The sequence below is a fragment of the Cryptomeria japonica genome, chromosome 1 (assembly GCF_030272615.1).
Source record: "Cryptomeria japonica chromosome 1, Sugi_1.0, whole genome shotgun sequence".
Classification (NCBI taxonomy): Eukaryota; Viridiplantae; Streptophyta; class Pinopsida; order Cupressales; family Cupressaceae; genus Cryptomeria; species Cryptomeria japonica.
Window position 1 is genome coordinate 410445437 of NC_081405.1, and position 27734 is coordinate 410473170.

Here is a 27734-nt window from a genome sequence, read left to right on the forward strand (position 1 = left end):
AATTAAATACATAGATAAGGTGTATACAAAAGTGTCTTGCGTTACCTAATGACAAAACGGAAATGCCAAATGAGGCATCAGAGTGATCAGCGTAAACCATGGAAAGGAATCAAACCATGAGGTTTTCCGAATATAAGTAAGTGGAATGACGATTAATGGCTAATTCATTTCAGTTTTTTTTTTCTAAATTTTCATATAATCGAATCGAATCGAATCGAATCGAATCGAATCATGAATTGTAGTAGCCGAGTAAATTTGATTTCAGGGGGGGAAGCGAAGCTGTGTTCGAGTGCATCCTTTCGTTGCTCCAGCAGTGTGAAGGGAATGAGGAGCGATGGAGATGGTGCGTCATTGTCAGCGTGGAAGAGAATAGAGGAGTCGTGCAGAGTGAAGGTGTTGAAAGCAGAGGCAAGGCCGCTCAATGTGCCGCTGCTCGCTCCCTTCACCATTGCGTCTTCGCGAGTGGAGGAAGTCAATAATGTGGCAGTGAGAGTGGATTTACAAGTTCAGGAACAAGGAGGAGAAGAAGGAGGAGGAGGCGTAGGATGGGGCGAATCTCCGATCCTGCCGCGCGTGACGGCAGAGGATCAGTCTTTGGCCCTCCAAAAAGCCAACTACGCAGCGGAAATCTTACAAACCCTTCCCTCCAAATCCCTGGGAGACCTCCTTCGCCACGTTCACACCCTGCTTCCAGGCCATGCCTTTGCATCTGTCTCTCTCTCTCTCTGTCTCTCTCCCATTCCTTGCTCAAGTTCAGATTCATTAAGTATTGTATTTTCTGAAAAGTGTCTCCAAAAAAAACTGTGTTTTATTTTTGTATCGATGCTCCAGATTATGGCGAATGAACTATCATTATAAAGACGGAAGAAAAGAAAATATATGCTAATTATAGAAATAAGTTTATAAACAGTGCACAATGTTAACAAGAAGCCAGATAATTACTGAAACCAGCAAAAAAGTGCAATAAAATTAATTTAATAGAGAGACAGAACAACAATTTAAACTAGAGAGAGAGAGACATGCCGGGAAAAAATAAAGAAAGCTCGAATTTAAACAGGAGAATTTGATCTATTTCCTTAATTTTTATGTTCTTTTACTTTTTCCGCATTTCAATTCATATAAAATCTTTTTTTGTAAATGTTCATTTAACCTTTTCTACTGCCATACAAATTAAGCATAGCTGGGTTTGAACGGGAGGATTTGACCTTCTTCTCTTAATTTCAATGGCTTTTTTGCCCTCTGCTTTAAATTGTTTTATTGGCCCCCTTTCTTTTTTCACTTTACAATATGACAAAATTCTATCTTGGTAATTGTCATCTAATCTTTTCAACTCTTCCTTAATTCTTTTTATTTCTCTTCTTCATAGTATGGATTATTTATAAAACTACATTTCAAAACATCTTTTCTTCTGTCATAATGCTGATGGATCAGCGTGCGGTGTCAATTTTATGCTAAAATAAAACAAAGTTTTTTAAACAGCATTTTCAGGAATTGTGAAAACCTCATGTTAACCTTTTTACTCTTTGGACTTTCAAGGTAAGAGCGGGGGTGGAAATGGCTGTGATTGATGGAGTGGCCAACAGCATCGGACTTCCTCTTTGGCAAATATTTGGTGGTGCTTATGATTCCATAACAACAGATATTACAGCTGGGTACTACCCACCATGGCCCATTATTTCAATTTGTCTTTTGTTTGTGGGTGGTAATTTCAAGGGATTTGCTGTTGATGATGCAGATACCAATAGTGACACCAGCAGAGGCTGCGCAGCTGGCTGCCAAGTATGCTGAGTTGGGGTTTCAAACGCTTAAGCTCAAGGTGGGTAAGAACCTCGATGCAGATATACAAGTCCTGAAGGCTATTCGTAATAGCCATCCAAGTTGCTCCTTCATCCTCGATGCAAATGAAGGATATACAGCTGCTGAGGCAATTCAAGTTCTCCAACGACTCCATGGTTTGTACCTTTCTTTGCTTCATACAAATTCAATTTCCTTTTCAAGTAAAAGGAATAATAGTAAATGATTTCTATCAATGCAACACACAGATTAACATTTACCACCATTATGGACGCCTTTGGAAAGTCATCCAAACTTAAGATATTTTTAAAGTTATTTGCATTTTTCCATACCATGTATTAACTCAAGAAAGAATGGACGTATTGCCTTTAATCCATCTGATGCTCGAAGGTTGCCTTCGTTGATCTCCGCATCTCACTGGAAGGTTGGATTTGTTCCCCAGTTACATCACGAGGTCAAAACTAAGGGTACACAATTAAAACAATAAAGGGGAAAAGATAGAATCCAGTTGTTGAATTGCATAAAGGGATTCTCTATTTTTTGTATGTCAAAATGGCATATGGCTCTGGTTTGCCTGGCTTCTTGTTTAACGTTTAGTTGTTTGATTCCAACCAAAAATTCTCTTAATGTTGCTTCTGTAGCAGTGTTTTCAAACATAGTTCACAATTCTTCATGTATATTAGTTTTTATAATTTTTTATGTGTTTCAATATCTACCACAGAACTACGAAACCTCTCACTGGTTCTGTTTTTTGGAGTGTGGATTACCTTTCTAACACCCCCTTAAATTACATCAGCTTGAGCTCACCGAGCTCGTCTTTGATGCCATATTGAAATGCACAGATAATCTAAGACTCAAATTTTAGACCTTCAATTAAGGGCAGACTAATTAATAGTAATGGTCTTTTGAAAATTCTATAGAAATCATGTCAAATCCCTTATAAAGAAGCATAATATTTTAGATTATTTTTATCATAGTGATAATCAAAGATTAAAGTGAATAAAACTTTTTTTCCATGTACCATTTTAAAAAAAAAAATGGCATCAAATTTCTAATCAATATACAATTTGTATAATGATCCAATGTCCAAATTTCCAATCAGTATATAACTTTCAAACAAAGATGTTAAAATAGGCTGATATAAAAAAAAAGTACCCCCTATAAACTGGGGTAAGTAGGGTCCAGATCGTTATAAGTAATGTATGATATGTGTCTTTCCTTGTAACAAAATAAAACATACCTGCATAAATATCTAGGGTAAATAAATACAAATGAGCAATAATATTCATATTAGAGTTGGAGAAAGAGCTGGGATAGAAGCATGTACATGATGGGGTATGAAAATAGAATGAAATAACAAGAAATATGTATCTTGATATCGATGAAATGGAGATTAGTTTGATGGTAACAAGTGGATTCATGCTGGATCTAAGACAAACAAATTGGGAAAACTATGATTTGCGAGTTCTATGACTGTGTGCGAACCTGGGTTTGTGGTTTTGATTCCTAAATTGCAGAAATGATCTTTGACTACAGATTCAACTTTGATGCCTGCAAACCTTTGGTACCCGCAAACCAAGATTCACCTCAGATTTCAAGATTTGCAATGAAAATTGTTAATATTGACTAAAACCTTTTAGAGCTTGTTATGTGAGGATCTTGGTCTTAGACAAGCCTTGTTGATCAATTCAACACTTTTGATAAAAGTAGGAAAAGACATGCAATGAATGCAAATGACATTGTAATCACGAAGATAACTTGGAACCCAAACAAATTTTTTAAGGGTGGTGCAATGGCCTAGTGTGAAAATAGGGTTTTCGGAATACATTGACAAAGATGTGAAGCAATTGTAATAGCTGATCGAAAACACCGTAATAGCAGAGGTAAGAGTGATTCCGAGATTAGCAATGCTAGAAGTGAGTCATTGAGAGAGATGAGTGGTAGATGACCTTGGTTCTTAATGATAAAATGACCCAGGGCTGATGTTCTTTTGTACTTGACTTAGATACAATTTGATAATTTTGGTGTCAGAGTTGGCATATGATAGCTATTTGCTAAGGGATTGTCTTGGACCTATGATTGAAAATTTGAATTTCAAACTTCTGGGGTTGAATATGTGAGTGGTATGGAACCAAGGTATGGACTGATTCGAACCTGGGAGAGGAATTGATAACCTGAGTGCTGTTAAATATTTGAATGATTAAGTTCTGTTTTGGGTCAATTAGGAGTTTGGGTGAAAGGGGGCACCAAATTAGTCAAAATTGTGTACTAGGATCAAGCACTTAGGTGTAATGTCCCTGCTTTGAAATATAATTTAATAATAAATAATGATAATAATATTAAAATACAAAAGAATAAAAATAAAATTAAAATTAAAATATAAAATATTATGGTTAAATATAATTAAAATTTAATTAAGTTAATGAATGGTCAAAAGACATGGAAGGAAAATTTATGACTCCCTCAAACATAATTTATAAAAGGGAGAAGCGAACCTCATTTGAGAAGGGGTAGAATTTGGGAATCAGAGGTGCAGATCTGGTTTAAATAAGAAGTGCAGTACCGATTGTGAAAGGTTGTGTCCCTTTCAAAGGATGGGGATGTCTCTTGCCAAAGGGCATACATGAAGAAGAGGTGTGACTCTCCCTCACATTGGAGGATATAAAGTGGAGAAGTTTTCATTTGAGAAGTAGGGATCCATGGAATAGGAAAAAATATATGAAGCATTAGAAGCAGATTTAGGAGCAGACCTAAGTCAGAATTATAAGAAAATCTGGAAGAATGATATGAACATTTATCAAAGAGATCAGATCACAAATACAAATCTGCGAACAGTAATAAAGCAGGCATTGAAGGAAAAGAAGAGGAAATATTAAATCAATAACCAGAGAATCAGACTTGATGGAATAGAAAGGATTCTCATACACACACATATATATATCTGAGTATAGGCAGCAGATCAGATTGATATAAACAGCAGACCTATCCATTTAAAGAGGGAAACAACATCAAACTAAATCTGTCCAAATTAGCACAACAGACTGAAAATAGACAACCTACAACAATTCTACAAGTTTTTTGGGCAAAATTTAGTGTCCTCCCAAAAGGGGACATTACATTAGGACAGTGATACAAAGTGGCATAAAATGAATGGTAAAATTGCAGGTACAATTATTTATCATTACAATCCTAAATAATTGAGATTTCGAAGTTGAGGTGATCTTATTTCAGGATTAGAGAAAATCTATCAAATGTGGTAAAACTGGACATTGGCGAAGAATCTAAAAATATCAAAAACAGCCTAATGATGACAAATGACCACTAAACAATTCCTTGTTCCCTTCTATATGCTTGAGCACTCTACAACAAAGCAACCAGTCCCTCACTTTTTTTATATTACCTATGCTATGAATTGACCCTCCAATATATATGTTCTGTAATGTCCCCTTCCAATTTTGCCCTGGGATTTGCCCTAGAATCACATTTGCAACAATTTAGGGTTAGTGTTACATCTTTACCAAGAGAGATATCACCTTATACAATATGATCTTGGATTTGAATCCTGCAACCATAACCAAGGGAACATATGCATATATAGATATATATCTCCAATTATTAGGGTTAGACCATAACATGCAATATTCATATAATATCTACAATATTATTTGAACACATTAGAGTTTGAGGGAAGAAGCATGATAGGTACACTTGAAGCCATCCCACATTAAGCCCAAGAGCAGAACTTGGCCCTCTTGGCCCTGGTGGCAGGCAACATGGACACCACTTGGGGTCGCCTACCTAGTGGGGTGCTTGTACTTGCTTTCCCTTTCCACGCCTCATCTCCTAAAATCAATGGCCATCATTGTAGAGTCGGAGAGGAGATCGTAATGAAGGTTTCTTGATTGTCCTATCTAAGCCCAAGAGCAGAGCTTTGGCCCTCTTGACCTTGGTGGCAGGCAAAATGGACATCCACTCGGGGTGGCCTACTTAGATGGCAATCCTCATGATTTTCCTCTTCCCTACGCCTCCTTCCTTCCATACATGATGGGGGTTTACAAACAGATTTATTAATCAGACATGCAATTTATATCCAATCATACATATATGTCATATTCCCTTGTAGACAGCAGGCAATGATTAGAAACATTAAACAATACATGTACATAAATATATATATATTCAATACATAAATTATTTTTACCACTTAAAATACTTTTTATCTTAACTAGTAATGAAAGGATGCATCCATTCCCAAGCCACCTCCGGAATAGACACCATGTTTCAAAGGGAATCGCGTGGTTTCAAAGAGGTATAAAACCGCACCCCAAGGAAACACAAGAGAGGGGGTGACAAGGAGAGAAGGACAAGGAGAAGCATCCAACAGGTAACTTCGTTACTCAGTAATAATATTTATTTCAGTTTTCATAATTTATGATGCCTAGACAACCATGAGGATTGCCCTGGGAATGCATCAGTCAGCAGACGATGTAAAAGGGCTAGTCGTTGGTTCTTCCCAGCGATGAAGAACCAGCGCCTAGTAAGCATTCCTTCCCATCACTAGTAGGCTGGTACGCCCCCAGGCCAATCCGCTTAAATGTCGAAATGTTGAAGTATTTTTTGTGCAAGTTGTATTAAATCTGTTTTCATTCCTCATATAACAGTAATTAATATAATTTAACTAGTGACCCAGATTAATTGCTAAATCGGTTCCATGCCTAAAAATGTCTTACCAAATGAACTAAGCACATCTGTAATGTACAAAAGGGTAAAATGAACTTAATCTTCACGCTAGATAGGTAACCTGCAATATTAGGTTTAGAATGCTGCATTAAAATACACTTTAGTGATAGATAAAAGAATAAAAATAATTCATTCATTCTCAGACACAACTAATATGTAGAGAAAAGGAATACTAATTAATGATAGTCATGTTTTTGCAACTAGGCACAAATATAATGAATTAATCCCTACAAATTTATATATAATGGATAAATGTTAACCAACTAATATAGTCATGAATCTATGTTTTTTGTATGCATTTGTTATCTTACTGATATCCTCTGTTTGTTAGTACATTCAAGATAATGAGTGCAAGCCAGGGGTATGTTGGGCCCATCCTCAGGTGGCCCTATTAGCCCTAAGAGACGGGATGGGTTTGGATGGGTAGCCCAGCCAACCTGGAAAATCCTCAAAATCTAGAATGGGTCGTGTATTTTTTTTGTGCTGCAATAATTATGCCACCGATCTAATATTACTGTTGACATATAAAATAAAATATCTAAATGTTGCAGGAAACCTGTTGTGACCATTTCACACATCGCCCCATTAAAATGGGGACCCCCCTCTTTTTGCTCGTTTTGCTCGTCCTTCTCTCTGCTTTTTAGGGTTTTGGGTTAGTGAGTCAGTCGTCTGGACTAGGGTCAAGCCTTAGGGTTTCCGTTTTAGTGTTTTCAGGCCAGAGTCCAGTCCATTTTGATGAATTGTTGAGCTTCCTCCAGTAAGATGCAATTTTGAAATAGGGTGAATTTGTTAGGGATCAAGAAAGTTTGTCTAGGTTCAGTCGGAATTTTGAATGCAAGTCCAAATTTTGCTGAAGTGTTGATGATGGAATTATGGAACTTTGTCTGATTGAATGATTTTGACCAAATTTTGGAAATTTTAATAATTGATCCTAGGCATTGGAAATGGCCTAATTTTGCCGTGTGAAGTGACTAAAGCCTTAAAATCTTGATATTTTGGCCTGTGGAAGCAAGTTCGCTCCTGTCCCTCAGCCAGGGACCAGGGCGGAAATGATATTTTATGCATCCTGGTTATTAATGTGTTTCATTTGTCATGTGCAGGGTCGCCAGGAGATGCAGTTGAACACGAATTGAAAGTTTAGAAGAGTTTTGAGACTCAAAATGGCAAATTTTTGAAGTTTAAGGCCAAATCACTCCTGTCCCTCAGCCAGGGACCAGGGCGAAGTGACTTGCCTAGCCCATTTTAACCTCATTTTGATCAAACTAAAGCATTAAAGACATGATGAAAGGTGAAATCAACATGATGGAGCGTCCAGACTTAGTTGTTTGCGAAGAAAAGTTGAACATTTGCCCTCAAGGACAAAATCGCTCCTGTCCCTCACTGAAGGACCGGAGCTTGTCTCTCAAAATTTCACTGTCCTTGCAGGACCAAGACGATTTTCGAATTGGAAGAGATAAAGGAGGGCATGTTCTGTCCATTGAATATAATTTGAAGAAACTTGCAAACAAGGAAATGTGCTAGAAGGACAAGTTTGCTCCTGTCCCTCACTGAAGGACCGGAGCTTGAAATCCAAAATCGGCTTGTCCTTGAAAGATTTGAACGATTTCGCGATTTGAGAAGAACAAAGGAAGTACATCTTATCAGTTGAATATAACTTGAAAGTGCCATCATGAGGAAAATTGGCCCTAGAAGCAAAATCGCTCCTGTCCCTTTGCCAGGGACCAGGGTGAATTTTAGTGATAGCTCCCGTCCCTCTCTCAGGGACCAGAGCGATTTTCCTTATAAGACGAGTTTTGGGCGAAGATCAAGTGAGTGTTAAGTTTGAGGCAAGCAAAGGAGGCGTAACGAATCCATTGAAGATAATTTGAAGATTGCAAGACACCAAGTGAAGCCCATATTGTCCTAGGCGCTCCTGTCCCTCTCCCAGGGACCAGAGCGATTTCTTCCTTAGACAAGTTTCTCGCCAAGATGAAGCAAATTCCATGTCAAAGATGAGTGAAGGGGAGCATAGCGGATCCATTGAAGATAGTTTTAAACATTGGCAAAGTATGAATGAGCCTACAAATGCAAGTTCGCTCTTGTCCTTCAGTCAAGGACCAGGGCGAAATCTTAGTTATTTTGACTTCCCCTCCAAGTTTAAACCACTCCAAGCCAAGGTACAAAGGGGCAATGATGTTTGGAATGCCTCGAAGAGAAATTAAAGTGTCAAAGACCGCAAAAGTGATGAAATTACCCAAGTTCGCTCCTGTCCCTCTCCTAGGGACAAGAGCGAAATGTCCAAGTGTGTGTAATTTTGACTTGCCACTCCCATTTCAAACGTTCGAGAAGGAATAAAGGGAACTATTTTACACTGTGAAGACAATTGCAAGTTGATATGAACAAGGATAAGCCCAAGGAACAAAGGTTCGCTCCTGTCCCTCACCAAGGGACCAGGGCGATAATGATCTTAAGAGGCATTCATCTACAACATTGAATTGATCAAACTCAAGATTCCCAATGAAGATGCCGGTTTCAACGTAGAGGAAGTGGTTTTGAACGTAAAAGGTGAGAAATTCAAGAGCAAAATGCTAAATCGCTCCTGTCCCTCTCCCAGGGACCAGAGCGATGTGGTTTGTACCCCTTACATCTCCCATGTTTTGGCGCTAACATCATTTTCAAATTACATTAAATGCTAAAAATCAATAAAATTTGAAATATTTAATTAAAATTAGCATTTAAAAATAGCGCACAAGGCATTTAATTAATTAATTTTGCCTTTTAAAAATCGAAATAATTAATTACAAGGGCATTTTTAATTAATTAATTAAAAATTAAAAAAATAAAAGAGCGCTTGGGTTTCATTTTAAATATTTTGCAAAAAGTCGGCCTCCTTTTATTTTAAATTTTGTTATTATTTACCTTATTTCAAAGGTTGGCCTATGGGAGATTAAGGAGATGAGCGCTTATATAAGGAGGGTACTTTCAAACATTTCAAATCATCATTTAAGCGTTCATTTGCATGCGATTTGGAGAAGTGCGAATTTCATCAAGGAAAAAGTGCAAAATTTCCATTCAAGGGGAGTGCGAATTGTGTTCAAGTGGAGCGAATTTGCCATCAAGACGTTGGAGACCCCCAAAGGTGGTGGAATTAATTAAGGAGGCGCCTTCGCTAGAGGAGGATCACGTTGATACTTCAAACTTCGATTTTGCCTAGGTGATTTTCATAATTTTGCATCTTTTTAGAGTTAGCTCTCAAGAAAGGTATGGCGAAGTCTTCTTTTGTCTTAATTTTGAATTTTGAATCGTCGTAGTCTCAATTCTAAATTTTGAATTTTGAAATTTTGAATTTCCTGTAGCTCAAATCGTATTTAGGAAATGATAACTCAAAGACTTATCATGAAGTTTCCTAAATTTAATCTTTAATCTAATCTATGTTTATACATTGCAAAATCTATTTCTTATTATGAAATGTTGTGTAGGTGTTACAATGGCGACCCCGAAGGCAGGAGCATCCACCAGTCGTCCAGCTCTCATGAAGGAAGATCAAAAGAACGAAGAATTGGAGACCAAGATCGTGTCTAAGTGGAGCAACATTGGAGATACCAACTTGGGAAACTTCAGTACAAAGAAGTTTCGAGAGGTCCCTTACATTGGCAAGCCATCACCTGTCGCCAGGAGGATAATTGAAAGTGGCATCATTAAGGCGGCCGGCTTCCCTCCAGCAGTCCAGTGCCATGAGTTGATGATCGAGTGTGCTCGCCATTATGATCCACAGTCAAGAACGATCGTGTCCAAGGAGGGAAACACTTTGGCTTACCTTTCAGAAGAAGCTATAAGTGAGGCTTTCCATCTTCTAGAGCACAAAGATATGGTCTACAAAAGCATAGAAGGAGCCAGGTCCATGTACGAAGATGATCCAGAGGCTTGCCTAAGCATCATCAATAAGAACTGGTTACTCAAGAGTCGTCCTCGCTTGAGCAAGATTCCGAACACACCACATAGGATCGATTTCCAAGAGGAGTACAGAGATTTGATAACACTGCTCAACCGAGTCACAGGAGCCCCTCAAGCCTTCTATTTTGAGAAATGGATGTTCTACTTCATCCAAGTGATAGTTCAGGGAAAAGGAACAATTCATTGGGCTAGAATGATTAGCCATTGCTTGGACGTACAGTTAAGGAGACTCAAGGCTACCAAGTCTTTCCACATGAGTTCATACGTCATATATGCCTTGATCAGGAGCTTTGAGTACGCAGGACTACCTCACAGAGGAGTAATTGGAAGAGGACCCGGCGAGGTCAGAGTTTGTGATTCCTATGTTCACTTGCATCATCCGCCAGGAAGTAACTACAAGTTAGTCAATGATACCTTCACGATGAACATCACCAAGACGTTGCAAGGTGGGATTCACAATAGGCTATCATAGGATGCACAAGAGCTAGTAAAGAGGTACGGTGCTTGGTTTATCCAATTTCCGAAATTTACTTATATTAGAGTTCATGGATGTCCTTCACCTCCATACATGTTGCTGAGATATCCGACAGACAGAATAGTGTTACTTGAGGTAACAAGACAGTTGGCAGCTTATGCGAAGGCATTCAGACACAGACATGGAAATGGAGTTCCTGTACCTATCATATTAGGGAATTCAGTTGAGGTATGTCCTAATGCTCTAGCAATGGATGATGCAGAGAAGGAGTTAGCTTTATATTCTTTTTCATTCTTTGCCTTGAGAGAGAGCTTTGATCCATATGGGTATATAGAGGAGACAGTCGGTAGAAAATATAAGCATGAATTTCAGATAGAAGACTTTGTGATGAATCTCTTAGATGATCTTGAAGTGAAAAGAAAGATGCATTCTAGATTGCCTTTGGATTTCATCAGGAAATGCAAGATTTACAGAGTGGCCGACCAAGCTCAGGACAGTGGCAGACATCTCCAATCATCCTATGATCGAGAAAGCAAATCAGTGAGGTTAGATTGGAATGAACCCGAGGTTGTGGATCTAGATGCTTTGATGGCTCCAGTCTTGTCTTGTACTCGCAGATGGGTTGATGTGCAGCATCAGAAGTTGAGAGAGCAAGGCATAGCTATGACTTTTACTTTGGAAGAGAGACCAGCTGAAGGAGGGGCAAGTGTAAGTGAAGGTAATCCTAATCCCAGAAACACAAGCGAAGGCAACCTTCGAAGCGTAAGTGAAGGCAATCTCCATCCAAGAGGCTCGAAGAGGAAAGAGAGACCTGAGAAAAGAGAATCCTCCAAGAAGAAGCAAGAGGCCAACCGAGATCGTTCATCCGACACATCTTCTCGACAAGAAAAGAGGACATTTGAAATAGAGGAGTCTATGGAATCAATGGTACAGAACGATAAAGAAGGACAGGCACCTCGAAGGTCACCAAGTGGATCTCTCCAAGCTAATGAGCTAAATGAAGATAGGGAAGATAATGAAGTGACATCTCCTCCCAAAGAAGAAGAAACATTGCCTAAGGAGATACAGGTTAAAGAAACAAGATCTGCCATCCCAGATTGGTTAAAGGAAAGACTAACAAGGGTGATTGTGATCGAGGACGAGGACAACGTGATTGATTTAAAGAGCCTTGTTGGGAATTCTCAGGAAGTGACAGAGAAGAGGAAGGCTACTAAGATGTCCAAGATGATCAGAGATGAAACAGGATCCAGGAAATTGCAGATAGCTACATCGGCAGTAGACAAGTATGAAGGTGAGATCCTCGTAGAAGAATATGATGTAGAGACATTTGAGCTTGGTCCATTCACAGCCGAGCAGACACTAGATGAGGCCACCGATTCATTTGAGGCATTTAAAGACAAGCTTAGGGAAGAAATGGAGAAAAATAGAAAGCTTGAGAGAGAGGTCGGTGCATGGAGAACATATTTCAGCCATCTCAATCAGCCTTTGGGACGTCAGGATCCAACGGTATCACCCGTACAGGCACTTCCCCTTCAATCAATTGGTGAGGCAGAGAGAGTTAGGAGTTTGGTCCAACTTATGAGCTCTTGGATTGACAAATCTCATACAGTTGCCATGGAATTTGCAACGAGGATGATGCAGACTATTCACTGAGCTATTTAGGTTCTTGAGATCATCCACAACTTAATGATAACGGTAGCTGCCTTTGCTCATACTAAAGATGTTATCATTCCTGTCTTGCAAGTAATCAGACAAACATCAAGGAAGGTCTTAGTGCAGGAAAAGATAATGGATGGAGGACCTCATAGTTTGCTTCAGTGGTCAACCTTACTCCAGATGAAGGAAGTTCTCTTCGAGGACATCAGTACTAAATGCAATCATGTTGAAGAGGTTATCCACCCGATCCAGGATAGAGTGTTTGAAGTACTACATTCTATTCTTGGCAGGAGGATCGAAGTTGAGACGGATGTGGATTTGCAGGAATTGGAAGAAAGGGTCAAGGTTATCTTTTGCAAGGATGCTAATGTTATCACTGATGAGCAACGAGACCAGATGTTTGCTACCATGCTCCTGATTGAGAAGACCAAAGAACTTGAACCTAAATGGGACGCTGCTCTTCTCAAGGCATTTGATCAGGTCATCCACTTGGAAGAAAGAATGAGGAATCTTCTCGAGATTCCAATTGCTGAGATCGAAGGAATCGTATCTAGATTCATTGCATATGCTAAAAAGGAACATTGGAAAGGGAATAAGATTCTAGATGAGAGGTTGTTATAGATGACATGGCACCTTAATTGTCATTGGTCTATGTCTCCTAGATTTTTGTGCCAAATTTAATATTTGGCTATGCATTTAATATTGTTTAGTAAAAAGGGGGCTATTTGTAATAAACCCTAATTAGGGTTTAGGTGTCATAATCTTGGCCATTGATTTTCTTTTTGATCTGGACCGTTCATTGTAATTGAGGATGCTATTTATACCCTCATTTCTTTCATTTTGTAAGAATGATGTATTAGAGAATTAGAGAGAGATTAGAGATTAGCAATTTAATAGAAGCAAGTTATTTTGTAGCAAGATTGAGCTTTGAGGAAGGAATTTCAAACAATTGTTGTACATGATGGCTTTGAGATCAATAAAATATTGAAGTTATGGTGTTTTATTGCAATTCTTGTGGTTATCTTCATGGTTGTTCATTTTCTTGAATCATTCTCAATCAAAGTAGTGTTTTAGTTTGAAGGACGAAGTGTTGGACTTGATCGTCGGTGAGATTCAATTTCCAAACCACTAGCTTCTTGCTGATTGTAGGAATGCCTTGCGTGGTCAACTGGAGAAACTTGAATCATTTAAACCTTCAATCGTTATTGTATCTTGGATATGTACCTTTGTGGTAGTGTCCATGATCTTTGATGAATTGAAAAATCATTTGTTACCTTAGAAGATCGCATCAATTTCAATTGAGTTGTTATTTTATGGCAATATTGAAGTTGGTAGAATCTTGCCAAGTCTCGTCCACATTGAGTCATTCTTAGGGTTAGATTAGACTAGATCTCTTGTAAACCCTACTCTTTTGATTTTTTTTAAGAGCTTGCTTAGTTTAGGAAATTCTACTTCGGAAACGTAAGGCCCCTTGATGACACAGCAATCACAACGACCACTGGTGCTTATCCACACGTAGAGACCCTACTTAAAAGAACATTGGAGTCACCCTAATTGATCCTTCTTGCGATATCTTCAGCAGTTAGAGACTTTATTCAAGAGAGGATAAGATGCCTTTGGGTATTTTATTCTGTGTATGATTGTGTACAAAATACACGTCAACAAAACCGTAATTTCCTTTTGTGGCCCTACATCTAACCTTCGGTGGATAGATCAGGCCCTAATTATCAGAAAGGCAAGGCAGGTACAACAAAGGTTCATTACAGTGGTATCAGAGCCTCCTTCCTGCCACCCTATGGAAATAGTTAATGCAACAAAGCCAAAGATCCCGTAGGGCCTTAGAAAGAGAGAGAAAAAAAGGTGCCAACAACATGAGTGAACAAGCTAGTATTGAACTTAGGGCCTTCATGGAGCAAATCGCTCAAGCACTGAGGGAACAAATTGAAAGAACCATGCAGGTCTTCATTGAACAGAATGAGAGGAATAACCAACTAGTCCTTCAGGCCCTCCAAAACATAAGCAACCATAACACCAAAGAAGCCCAATCCAATCATTCTGAAAACCACCACCCCACCTCGTCAAAGGACACCAGCTCAAGGCCCACTCGACCTTCATTCCTACCCGAGGAAGCGCCAATAAGTGATGATAACCATGACATGCCCATGGGAAATGTAGATCAAATCCTTGCAGACTACCGTGGGTTGGATCCCGAACTACGAGATCTTGTAACCTTCAAAGACTATTGTGATGCCAAACTAAAGACATTGGGCTGGAACAAAAGACATCCTCCAGCCCACAAAGAGCTTCAAAACAAGCTCAATAAGGTGACTATCCCCAACTATGATGGGGAAGGCAAGGTATCAGCTAGGTCATGGGTCCAAAAATTGGATACCTATTTATCCCTCAGCCCCATGACTCAATCCAATGCCATTAAATTTGCTATACTTCATCTATCCAGAGTTGCCCATGAGTGGTGGCACCATGGCCTTATCACTCAAGGACATCAACTTATAAACACATATGAGGAGTTCACCCAAAAGCTCATAAAAAGATTTGACCAAAAGCATCCTGAGTGGTACTTTCGAGAGCTCACCCAACTAAGGCAGCAGGGGACTGTTGAAAACTATGCCACAGAATTCCAGAAATTAGCAGTGATGGTATCGGGTCTAACACAAGAAAGGCTTACTTACCTATTCATAGAAGGCTTGAGGGGATCAATCAAAAGCACAGTGAGTGCCCATGAACCCCAAACATTAGATGAGGCTATACAAAAAGCTATGAAATTTGAAGAAAGCTCACCCAAGGACAAGACCAAGCCCTTTGGCAACTCCTCCAAACCTCCGGCCAAGGACAGTAAACACAATCAAGAAGGGATTGTAAGGTCTTGCACCTATTGCAAGGGAAAGAGAGAAAAGGGACATATGTGTTCAACCTTGGAGGACCTTAAAAAGAAGGGACTTTGTTTCACATGTCTAAAACCCTAAGAAGGAAGGAGCCATAAATGTCAAGGCCGGGCTCACAGAATAGAAGCCTCACCATATGAGGATGAGGAAGAGCCACCTAGCAAAAGGATGAGACTGGGGGAGGAAGATCAGGCCATAGTTGCCACTATCACCCATGTTGTTAAACACACCCTGTTTAGAATCAAGAGTTCGCTTAAAGGGAAGAAAGTAGTCACACTTGTGGACAGTGGAGCCTCCCATAACTTCATTGATGAAAGGGTTGTCAAGCAGCATAAATTACCCACACAAACTTTTAAGGGGTTCGAAGCAGCAATAGCCACAGGGGCAAGGGTCCAATGCACTAAGTTGGTACCTAAGTTGGAGTTCATAATAGGTAGCCATCCGGTAAGGGAAGATCTCTACGTGGTACCATTGGACATAGATATCATATTGGGGACTCCATGGATTTATTCATTGGGATGTTTTATGTTTGATCTCCCAAACCAAATAATCAGATTTCGGAATGAAGGGAAGGAAGTTACTCTCAAAGGCTTACCTGATGGTAGCCCTAAAGTGGTTTCTTGTAAGAAATTGGAGCAAATTTTTAGAAAAGGACGAGGAGAATGGGTGGCCCAATGCATGATACTAGATAAGAGCAATAATCATGAGAAATCCACGCATATGGACATCAAACCCATCATGGAGAAATATAAAGGGGTGTTTGGGGAAATTCCCCAAGGTTTGCCTCCCAAACGGGGGTTTGAACACACTATAGAATTGGAAGAGGGGGCAAAACCAGTCATCACTACCCCTTATCGCCACCCTCACAAATATAAGGAAGAAATTGAGAAAACCATTAAGGAACTACTTGCTATGGGACACATCCAACCTAGTTCCAGCCCTTTCGCATCATCGGTGGTACTTGTTAAAAAGAAAGATGGCACTCTAAGAATGTGTATTGACTACAGAGCACTGAATATGAAAACCATCAAAAATAGGTACCCAATCCCAAGGATAGATGAGCTGATTGATGAACTACACGGGCCAGATATTTCTCCAAGATCGACCTTCGATCAGGATATCATCAAATTAGGATGAGGGAAGAGGACATACACAAAACAGCTTTCGGTGTCACTATGGACATTTTGAATTCTTGGTTCTACCTTTCGGTCTAACCGATGCACCAGCAACATTTCAGTCATGTATGAATCATACTTTCCGCAAGCAACTAAGGCAATTTCTACTAGTTTTTTTTGACGACATTTTGATCTACAGCAAAACTTGGGAGGAGCACCTCAAACACATTGAGGACACATTAAGGATCCTAGAGCAAGAGTCACTTTATACTAAGGCATCCAAATGTGAGTTTGGAATGGAGGAAACCCTATATGTAGGGCATAAGATTAATGCGGAGGGGGTTAGCGTGGATGAGGAAAAGATAACCACTATCAGAGAATGGCCTAGACCTAAGTCCCTCACACAATTAAGGGGGTTCTTGGGGTTATGCAGTTACTACAGAAGTTTTGTACGGGGTTTCTCCAAAGTGGCAGCCCCTCTCACCGATCTAACTAAGAAAGGGGCTTTCACTTGGAGCGAAGCAGCCCAAAGAGATTTTGAAAGTCTGAAGGAAGCTATGAGCTCATGCCTTGTCCTAGCTATCCCTGATTTTTCCCTTCCTTTTGAACTACAATGTGATGCCTCCGGAGAAGGGATTGGAGCTGTCCTCATGCAAAAGAAACACCCCATAGCTTTCGAAAGCCGTAAGCTGACATAAACAGAAAAGCATTACCCCGTCTATGATAAAGAGATGTTAGCCATCATGCATGCCCTAGCCAAATTCCGCCAATACCTAGTTTGCACCAAATTCCATGTAAAGACAAACCATAACAGCCTAAGATTCTTTTTAAACCAAAGGGATCTAAATGATAGGCAACAAAAATGGGTCAGCAAGATACAAGCTTATGACTTTGATATTGAATATGTTAAAGGAACAACCAATGTGGTAGCAGATGCCTTATCAAGGAAGCAACAAATAAATACCATAACTTCTATAAATGCTGATTGGAAATATGATCTTTTGGCAGAATATGCCAAGGACACTTTTGCTAGCGAGATCTTGAGGGACCCACCAAGTCATGCAGAATACAAAGTTGTGGAGGAGCTTATCCTATATAAGGATAGGTTGTACTTGGTGCCCAACTCTAAACTCAAGGAAGTAATAGTTAAAGAGTACCATGATAATCCATTGGTAGGACACCCAGGGTTCTATAAGACATATAAACAAATCAGAGAACGGTATTCTTGGAAAGGACTTAAGAAAGAAGTCCAAAAATATGTACAAGAATGTACACAGTGCCAGAAGAACAAAGCAGAACTCAACCACCCAGCTGGGTTGCTACAACCATTGCCCATTCCCGGCCAGAAGTGGGAAAGCATTTTGATGGATTTTATCACCGGCCTACCCAAGGCCGAAGGAAAAGATTGTATATATGTGTTTGTGGACCGTCTCACCAAATATGCACACTTCTTTGCTATAACAAACAAATTCCAAGCATCTCAAGTAGCATAAGTGTTTTTTAAGGGAGTCTTCAGACTTCATGGGCTTCCCCAAAATATCATAAGTGACCGAGACAGCCGGTTTATGGGGCAATTTTGGCAAGAAATCTTCAGGATGGCGAGGACTAGTCTCACTCCGAGTACTAGCTATCATCCCCAAACCGATGGACAAACTGAAATCATCAACAAATGGATTGAAGGATATCTAAGAAATTATGTCACTGGGCAGCAAAAAGCTTGGATCAAATGGTTACATTTAGGAGAATACTGTTATAACACTACACATCATATGTCTATCCAAATGAGCCCATTCAAAGCACTTTATGGTTATGAACCCACCTCTTTTGGATCACTAATTACTCCAGAAAGTCAAGTACCACGAGCCAAGGATTTTATTCAGGAAAGCATGGACATCCTAAGGGCTCTAAAAGATCACATACATCAAGCCCAAAATCAGCAAAAGATATACGCTGATCGTAATCATATTGAAAGATCATTTGAGATAGGGGACTTAGTCTTCGTACGGTTGCAGCCTTACAAGCAGTCTTCGCTGAAATCTAGTGGGGTAGAGAAGCTGAAGCCACGGTTCTACGGACCCTACCCAATATCAAGGAAGGTAGGAGAAGTAGCGTATGAACTTGAGCTTCCTCCAGGCAGCCGCATCCACAATGTATTCCATTTGTCTAGATTAAAAAGAGCATTAGGGCAGCAGATATCCCCATGCAAGGAGTTACCTCCAATAGATGATGAGGGAAAATTAACACTCGAGCCAGAAGCCCTTTTAGATGTAAGAGAAAGGAGAATAAAGAGTAAAAACATTGTAGAATACTTGATCTTATGGAAAGGGTTGCCGGAGGAGGATGCAACCTGGGAGGGTGAAGAGATCTTCAACCACCCAAATCTCCACATCGCTTGAGGACAAGCAATGTAAGGGGGGAGGACTGTCATATTCCCGTGTAGACAGCAGGCAATGATTGGAAACATTAAACAATACATGTACATAAATATATATATATTCAATACATAAATTATTTTTACCACTTAAAATACGTTTTATCTTAACTAGTAATGAAAGGATGCATCCATTCCCAAGCCACCTCTGGAATAGACACCATGTTTCAAAGGGAATCGTGTGGTTTCAAAGAGGTATAAAACCGCACCCCAAGGAAACACAAGAGAGGGGGTGACAAGGAGAGAAGGACAAGGAGAAACATCCAATAGGTAACTTCGTTACTCAGTAATAATATTTATTTCAGTTTTCATAATTTATGATGCCTAGACAACCATGAGGATTGCCCTGGGAATGCATTAGTCAGCAGATGATGTAAAAGGGCTAGTCGCTGGTTCTTCCCAGTGATGAATAACTAGCACCTAGTAAGCATTCCTTCCCATCACCAGTAGGCTGGTACGCTCCCAGGCCAATCCGCTTAAGTGTCGAAATGCTGAAGTATGTTTTGTGCAAGTTGTATTAAATCTGTTTTCATTCCTCATATAACAATAATTAATATAATTTAACTAATGACCTAGATTAATTGCTAAATCGGTTCCATGCCTAAAAATGTCTTACCAAATGAACTTAATCTTCACGCTAGATAGGTAACCTGCAATATCAGGTTTAGAATGCTTCATTAAAATACACTTTAGTGATAGATAAAAGAATAAAAATAATTCATTCATTCTCAGACACAACTGATATGTAGAGAAAAGGAATACTAATTAATGATAGTCATGTTTTTGCAACTAGGCACAAATATAATGAATTAATCCCTACAAATTTATATATAATGGATAAATGTTAACCAACTAATATAGTCATGAATCTATGTTTTTTGTATGCATTTGTTATCTTCCTGATATCCTCTGCTTGTTAGTACATTCAAGATAATGAGTGCAAGCTAGGGGTATGCTGGGCCCATCCTCAGGTGGCCCTATCAGCCCTAAGAGACAGGATGGGTTTGGATGGGTAGCCCAGCCAACTTGGAAAATCCTCAAAATCTAGAATGGGTCGTGTATGTATTTTGTGCTGCAATAATTATGCCACCGATCTAATATTACTGCTGACATATAAAATAAAATATCTAAATGCTGCAGGAAACCGTAATTTCCTTTTGTGGCCCTAAATCTAACCTTCAGTGGATAGATCAGGCCCTAATTATCAGAAAGGCAAGGCAGGTACAACAAAGGTTCATTACAATATACGTATATAAGAAATAAATATTGACAATTAATGCATAAGTAAATATATACCACAAGAACGATTATTCAGATTATTAGATGCTGATTACAGCAGGTCTGAATCAGGTTAATGAGAATCTGATTCCAATTACATTGCTGCTGTTTACACGATTTCTGAGTCTGCTTATTGCTCGCCGATTGCTGTACTTAATTCTTAGCCAATGATGGCTCCTTTTCAAATGCTGATCCTTGTCCTTTATACCTTCTCACGACTTGAAGAGGCATGTCTCTTCCACAAGGGTAACTGCTTGCAGTGGTTGTGCCTTATTTTTATGCCCTTTGACTTCTCATCAGTCGCACCACTTGGAGTTAGTTAATCCTTGCCCTAACTAATCCTGATCGGTGTTAACCCTTCATTCCTTTGTTGAGTGATATTATTGCTGGTATAGACTTCTGATTGGGAAATCGCGAGGCTTTGCATCAAGTCGACTTCCTCATGCTGCTCCTGTTCTTCTTATGGTAGGGTCGTGACAAACAGCCTAACGATAACAAACAGCCACTAAACAATTCCTTGTTCCCATCTGTATGCTTGAGCACTCTACAACAAAGCAAGTCCCTCACTTTTTTTATATTACCTGTACTGTGAATTGAGCCTCAATATATGTTCTTATATTATGTGTCAACATATAGAAAATAGATTGCAATATACCATTTTAGGATGATTTTTATTAACAATGCCTTCATGGAGTAGTCTCTTCTGCAGACTAGTAAATCTTAATTCTTGAGATTTTCTGATTTGGTGTATGTTTGTCCATTTCATCTGACAATGTTAATCAGCAGATGCTGCATGCTGCATATTTTAACATAGTTCCTTGTAGCTCCTAAATTCACTATGTTGGTTACGATCCTATGGACAAAGTAGAGTGGATCTAGTGGTTGGTGTGTAATACTCAATTCACTAGTTAGATGTAGAAGCATAGTTTGGGCCTCGCTCTGTATGGGGCTTATGTTAAACCTGCATCTCCTAGAAGGTCCATTCCAGTCAAAATTGAAAAACTTTGTATATCAGTTCTTTGTTAAGGCTATTTCCTTTTTAAATCCCCCTACAATTATGTTTTTACTTATATAGGGATCTTAAAATACCCATGTGTTTTCTTTTTATTTATACCCGATTAATCATGAATTGTGGAGCCAGCTGATTTATTCCCCAAAAAAATCCCGATTCATGAAAAATCGTTGACCCAATTTCAAACGATTTTTTGCATTTAAATTGTGTTAAACCCCCCCTTTCTCTCAATTTGATTGCAAATCAGGTTTCTACCAGATCAGAGTGAAGAAAGAAGAATATAAGACTGCATTCAGCTGCCCTTTTGGACATTATGAATGGACAGTGTTGCCTTTTGGTTTAATGAATGCTCCTTATTTCCAAGAAAGAATGGATAAAATTTTTTGTGGCTGTGAAGATTTCCTATGTGTATATATAGATGATATTCTTATTTTTAGTAAAGACTTTGATGAACATTAGTCTCATCTAGAAATCTTCTATAGTCTAGCTTTAAATTTAGGGGTTGTCTTTGTCCCTCTCTAAAATTCAATGGTGCTCAGACTCTTGTAAATTTTTAGGAATGATTGTTAATGCTGGAAAACTTGAGGTTCAACCTCATATTAAAAATAAGATCCTTGAATTTCAGCCTCCTCTTAATACTAAGGAGCTGCAAGGATTTTTAGGAATGTTAAATTATGTAAATAATTTCTATCCAGGTGCAGGTTTTGACAGAGAACCATTACCACAACTTCTCACGAAGAAGAAACCACAATGGGGACCAAGCCATGACCAAGCAATTAAGAAGATACAATAGAAGATTCAGAATCTACTTGTATTACATGTTCCGACAATTGAAGACTTTATTTTGTATAGAAATGCTTCAGAATATGCATGGGGTGGACACCTTTGTTTTGTTAAGGATGGAAAAGAATTTACTGCATAATTTGCTAGTGATGTTTTCCCAGTAGAAGTTAGAAAATGGATTTATTCTAATAAATAAATCTATGGTATTATTAAGAATTTGAAGAAATTTGCCCTGAAACTGATGCACTTAAAGATATTCATAATCAGAACTGATTGCACTAGATTCTTGACATTCAAAGAAAAGGACCATGGTAGAAAGGATGGTCGAGAGAAATATGTTGGATGGCAAGAATATTTAAATCAATTCAACTATGAAGCTCAACATATCCCAAGGAAAGAAAATGTTGTCGCTGATTATCTCAGAAGGAAAGTACTCGGAGTATTCATGCAGAATCTAGCTAATCCTTCTTCTAATCCAGGATTCTTGATCAACAAGGAATTTGATGTCTATTTCCGGACAATAAATCAGAGTGTCCAAAGAATAATGCTCCTAAAAGTTACTAACAAGAAATATCTGGATTAGGCACTCTATGCAGCAGATACACTATCACATTTAGGGTGTATTTCGAACCAGTTATAAGTAATGAAAATTATGGTGAATTTTCAATTCTGAGAATTAAAACAAAACACCAATATCTGTCATTGTTAGACTTGATCAGAAGACCCTTTTTCACATAATTGGTTAGTTGTTCGGCACCAATAACACAAGAAATATTAGATTTCTTCACTTATGCTGGACCAGACCAAGTAAATCCAGATCCTAAATATTCACTTAGAAGGAGATTGTCACAAGGATTATTCTTAAGACAAGACTAATATGGGAATTCTTCTTTTCCCCACAATTAATATATGACAATAATCTCCAAGACTGGAACATACTGCATAAATTTCAGATTCTTGCCAAATGGAAACCATTAAAGTGGGAACAGGTATTTGATCATGGAGAAGTGACACCACCACTACCTTCACCAACCTCTAGCTCATCATCAGCTAATAATGATGAATACCATGTCTATAGTGACTAAAGGACTTTTGATGAAAAGGAATATTTGTACAAGGACAGTCAATGTTGGTGGTTTATGGCCGATATACCTCCTTTTTTGATAACCGGTTTACCCAGTATACTAAGTCAGATCCCCCCAAAAAAAGTGAAAAAAATTGTTGCAAAAACCCGCTAAACTCTAGAAAAACTCGTGAAATTACCTAATTGCTCAGAAATAGGGCAAACCCTAAATAGAGGGGCGAGAGGAATAATGGCAATCATTAATCAAATTTGAAATGGCCTCAATCATCCCAAATCATGGGGGGTCATATGAGAGTGTTGAAGTAGCTAGCAAATATGCTCAAAATCACGGCTTCGATATGACTCGAGCTCTTTGCACACCCCGCCCAATGGATTTTGATGCGAACAAGTATATAATTAATATTATACGCTAACTTTAAAATTATAACTATTATGCACTATTATAGATGGCACTTTGATGGGGAAGGAGCAAACCTTCATAGTTTATAATTAATCTATAGAGTACCTTTAAAACTTAAGCAATTATATAGACTATTAATATATATTAATAGTTATATAATAAACTATAAATTAAAAATAATGTAAATTTTATAAGGTACATATTGAATTTTTAATATAATAATAATATATATGTTTTTGATGGAGGAAACCTAGGTTTTTAGCTTGGTCTGAGCCTAGAGAGACCACTTACAAAGGATCTCTTCAAGGGCCATCATTGCCCACACTTCAATTGTTTAAAACTTTAAACCCACGAGCCCAACGGCCCAGCAAAGGCACAAGGCTTGCGAGTTCAATGACTTATAATTTATAACTGATATATTTAATTTTTGCTCAGACAAAGACATTCAATTTCATTATATGAAATAAATCTGAATGACAACAAATAAGCTTTCATACTTATAATAAAACAGCCACCAATACATAATCATTAACATTTGTCTCCACCTAAAATAGCAGTTGCAAGCTAGGTATTGCCAAAACCAGTGGCTTGCTAATCTTTTACTTCAACCAAACAAATGCTTTTTGTTGAATTCTACCCCACATAAAGGACTTACCAATTGTCATTAGGGAATATAAAGCATTGCAATTGTGGAATGTGATTTGATAAGCTTTCTCAAATATTGAACTACCCCTAGAAATATCCTTGCCTCAATCACAATGGAAGTCTTGTATCACTACAAAATGGCTTCCACTTTTACTAAATTCCTAATAGTAGCTGGATTGCTGTCTAATAAATTTTGATCTCAGTTACTTCATAGACTTATCTAATATTTGATCTCAGACTTAGACAACTAGTTGGTGTATTTGGTGGTTGCCTTTTAAAAAATTAACTGAATATTTGCCTATGTAATCAACAATATGAATATAAACATCAAAATCTATTTTCTACAAATCATGGGTTAAACTCTATTTTATTTTCTCGCTATATCTCTATGCTATGGAAATGCTCTTAAGTTTTTTCTAAAAAAATTTACGATTTTTTTAAACTCTGATTTTTTCAAAAAACCTTTATACTTTTGGGTTGCCGATTTTTTCCCCAAAACAATTTTTGCTGCTATGGTTTATTCCAATCAAAATTGAAATTTTTTGTATATCAGTTCTTTGTTAAGGTCATTTCCTTTTTAAATTCCGCTATAGTTATGTTTTTACTAATAAAGATCTTAAAATACCAATGTGCTTTCTTTGTATTTTATAGATATGGGAGTTACTCCCATTTTGTTTGAGCAACCAGTGGCGAGAGATGACTGGGATGGGCTAGGGCATGTAAGCAAGGTAGCAAGGGAGGTATATGGAGTGTCAGTTGCAGCAGATGAAAGTTGCAGAGGATTGTTGGATGTCCAGAAGATAGTACACGAGAGGCTTGCAGATGTTATAAATATAAAACTTGCCAAAGTTGGAGTACTTGGAGCTTTGGAGATTATAGAGTTAACAAGAAAAGAAGGCCTTCAACTGATGATTGGTGGCATGGTTGAGACCAGGCTAGCCATGGGATTCGCTGCACATCTCGCTGCTGGTCTTGGTTGCTTCAAGTAAGACTCTTCACTTTTCATCATTTGGCATGGATGGAGTTATCTTGTTATAATTGCAAATTTCAAATCAATATTGCGGTTATCCCAATAATGTTTTCCTCCTTGTTGATAAGCTCATATTTTATGTACGGGTCATTTTTTTATTAAAAAAATGATTTCGGTTCTTTATAAATGTCGTGCAGATTTGTTGATCTTGACACTCCACTCCTCCTTTCTGACGACCCAGTAATTGGGGGTTATCAAGGTAGAATTGTTTGCTCCATAGTTTTTTTTTCTCCATTTATGAACCTTTGGGAATATTAACATCCTCCATTGGACTGTAAGATCCTTTTTCTTCTTTTGTCATCTTTTAGGATCAAGGTCTTCTCCGCACTGTCACTCGTTGAAAACTTGAGATTAACGTTATTGATAGGACAGTTGACTAGCTCTTTCAGTTCTATAAAATTACTGTGACAAAAGTGGATGGGTTTCTCTGGATGCCATTTCTTTTAGCCAAGTGCCGTTACTAATTATTTTTAGCGCCTAAAATATCAGGATTGACATTTTTCTTGGGTCAGTGGCTGGTCCTGTATACAGATTCACAAATGCTGCTGGGCATGGCGGGTTCCTTGACTGGAAAGAACAAAGAGACGATGAGTAATCTGTATTTTCTCATGAATAAAAGAAGGATATTTGGAGCGCTTTTCCAACCGAAACAGTTAAGAGAAAGACATTGAATGGCTATTGCTAGCTTCCATTTTTCTCATGAATGAAAGAAGGGTTTTAGGGGTGGTTTTCCAGGTGACATCGAGGTATTTTTCCGCAAAGCAACCTTGAGATGAGAAATGAGGAAGTTTTTGGCTAAAATGCCTTATTATTGGAACCTAACACATACATTGGAAACATGGACAATCTGCATATTAAGATGGGTATAAATGACCATTCAAGCTCAAGGATTTTTGATTCTTTGGGTTAATTCATGATTGTATAAAATGGTGAGAATACTAGTTACTTTTGAGGATATTTGTTATTCAGTTGTTTCTAAGGGTGTTTTTTCCAATCAAATCTTCTTTTGTTTAGTGCATCATGTAAATGTGAAAAACGCTCCATAATTTTGGTATTTAGTGCCATTTTAGGTTTTCTACCTGCTGCAATTCAAAATGGGGGATTTTTAATTGCTATTTTCACACCCCCCAGGTCACAATGTTGTTTTGTATATTTAAATTCGCTTTTCAAAAAGGCATTCCAACATCTGATCTCTCAGTGTAGCCCCATTTTGGAGTATTTGATTGGGCATCTTCTCAGTCGTTTGTGCCAACAACCAATGAGGGATAGTAAAATCAAAATTCTGTTCATTCTTGTGCTTATGTGAAACATATATGCACACTATAGGCTGATGAACATTCTATGATATTGATTTTTGTGCTGGGATCATTTAAACACATACAATAGATAAAGAGAAAGCTTGAAACATGAAATCATTAGCATGTTATCACCAAATTATTTCCTCAGGTAGGTTTTGTGTTGAACCAAATCTACTCACGACAACTGTGTACGAGTTGGATTTAGGTTAGCACATGCATTGCAGTTGTGCAACTTGTGTGTTGTTAGATCACTATTACTGACATGATAAAAGCCAATGGAGGGGAATTATTTAAAGGACTGCCCTCTTCATGAGGAAGAAGAGTTTTGTGTCAACAATATTAATGTGTGGGGTGGGTATTGCACCAACTTGATTGCTCACTTCACAAGGAAGGGGTGCTTGATGGTGGACAACTATGTTGAGGTATGGAGTTGGAGTTGGGATGTGTGGATGTCGTGTGGTGAACCTTTGAAGAGTAGTTATAATAATTCTTCTATGGCTAGGTGTGTTGTTGGTTTGGATATAGTGCCCCATAACCCTCCATATCTTGCCAATGGGGTGCTTTGTGAAAATAATTCCTTTGAGATGGCAATGGAGGTAATTGGACTTTGAGCTGCCATAATCTTTTTTTTCTTCAGAATGTGTTGATCACTAAGGTCTTGTAGTTGTATGGTCTCTTCTAATGTTGACCTATTGTGGTTATTTTTTTGTTGTAGCATTGATTGTGATTGCGTCTGACTGTCAATGCAAGGATTTGAAATTGAAGCTGGAACAAATTTAAACGAATCATCTATCCTTGTTTGCCCTTTAGTATATTATTAACTTGAATGCCTGAAAAATCACTAGGTTTTAAAGTCTCTGCTTGTGTTACCACCCAAGTACTACCTTATCCTTTGGACACCAAATCACCACCTTCATAACCCAATTTTTTCTCTATATTTACCCCTAAAGTATATTGTTGTTTTATGGTCTCATTCAAACCCGATTTCTATTAATCACTATTTTCTTCATGGCAAATGGGATGGTTTGTATTTGACAATTTGCTAAATTCTTCATCTTCGGGGATGTCATCATAAGGTGTAGTATTTTTTGGCTCACCTAGATCTTTCCTCAAAGACCAAAAGGCATTCATTTCACAACATTCATTTTTTAGTTTGT

The 27734-nt window shown here is 38.3% G+C and overlaps 1 protein-coding gene across 4 annotated transcripts; it reads left to right on the plus strand.

Moving 5' to 3' along the window:
- Positions 1–26292, plus strand: LOC131065539 (L-Ala-D/L-amino acid epimerase). 4 transcript variants are annotated; one of them, XM_058000088.2, is made up of 7 exons: positions 1–136; positions 266–711; positions 1537–1647; positions 1736–1952; positions 24901–25234; positions 25417–25478; positions 25792–26292. In XM_058000088.2, the coding sequence occupies exons 2-7, from the start codon at positions 325–327 to the stop codon at positions 25872–25874; spliced, it is 1194 nt and encodes a 397-aa protein (XP_057856071.1). In that variant the 5' UTR covers positions 1–136; positions 266–324; the 3' UTR covers positions 25875–26292. The 4 variants fall into 4 exon arrangements, with proteins under 4 accessions (XP_057856071.1, XP_057856067.2, XP_059074370.1 ...); XM_058000084.2 differs by lacking the exon at positions 25792–26292 and adding an exon at positions 25588–25772 and having other exon boundaries at positions 29–136; positions 243–711; XM_059218387.1 differs by having other exon boundaries at positions 31–136; positions 246–711.
- The last annotated feature ends 1442 nt before the right edge of the window (positions 26293–27734 follow it).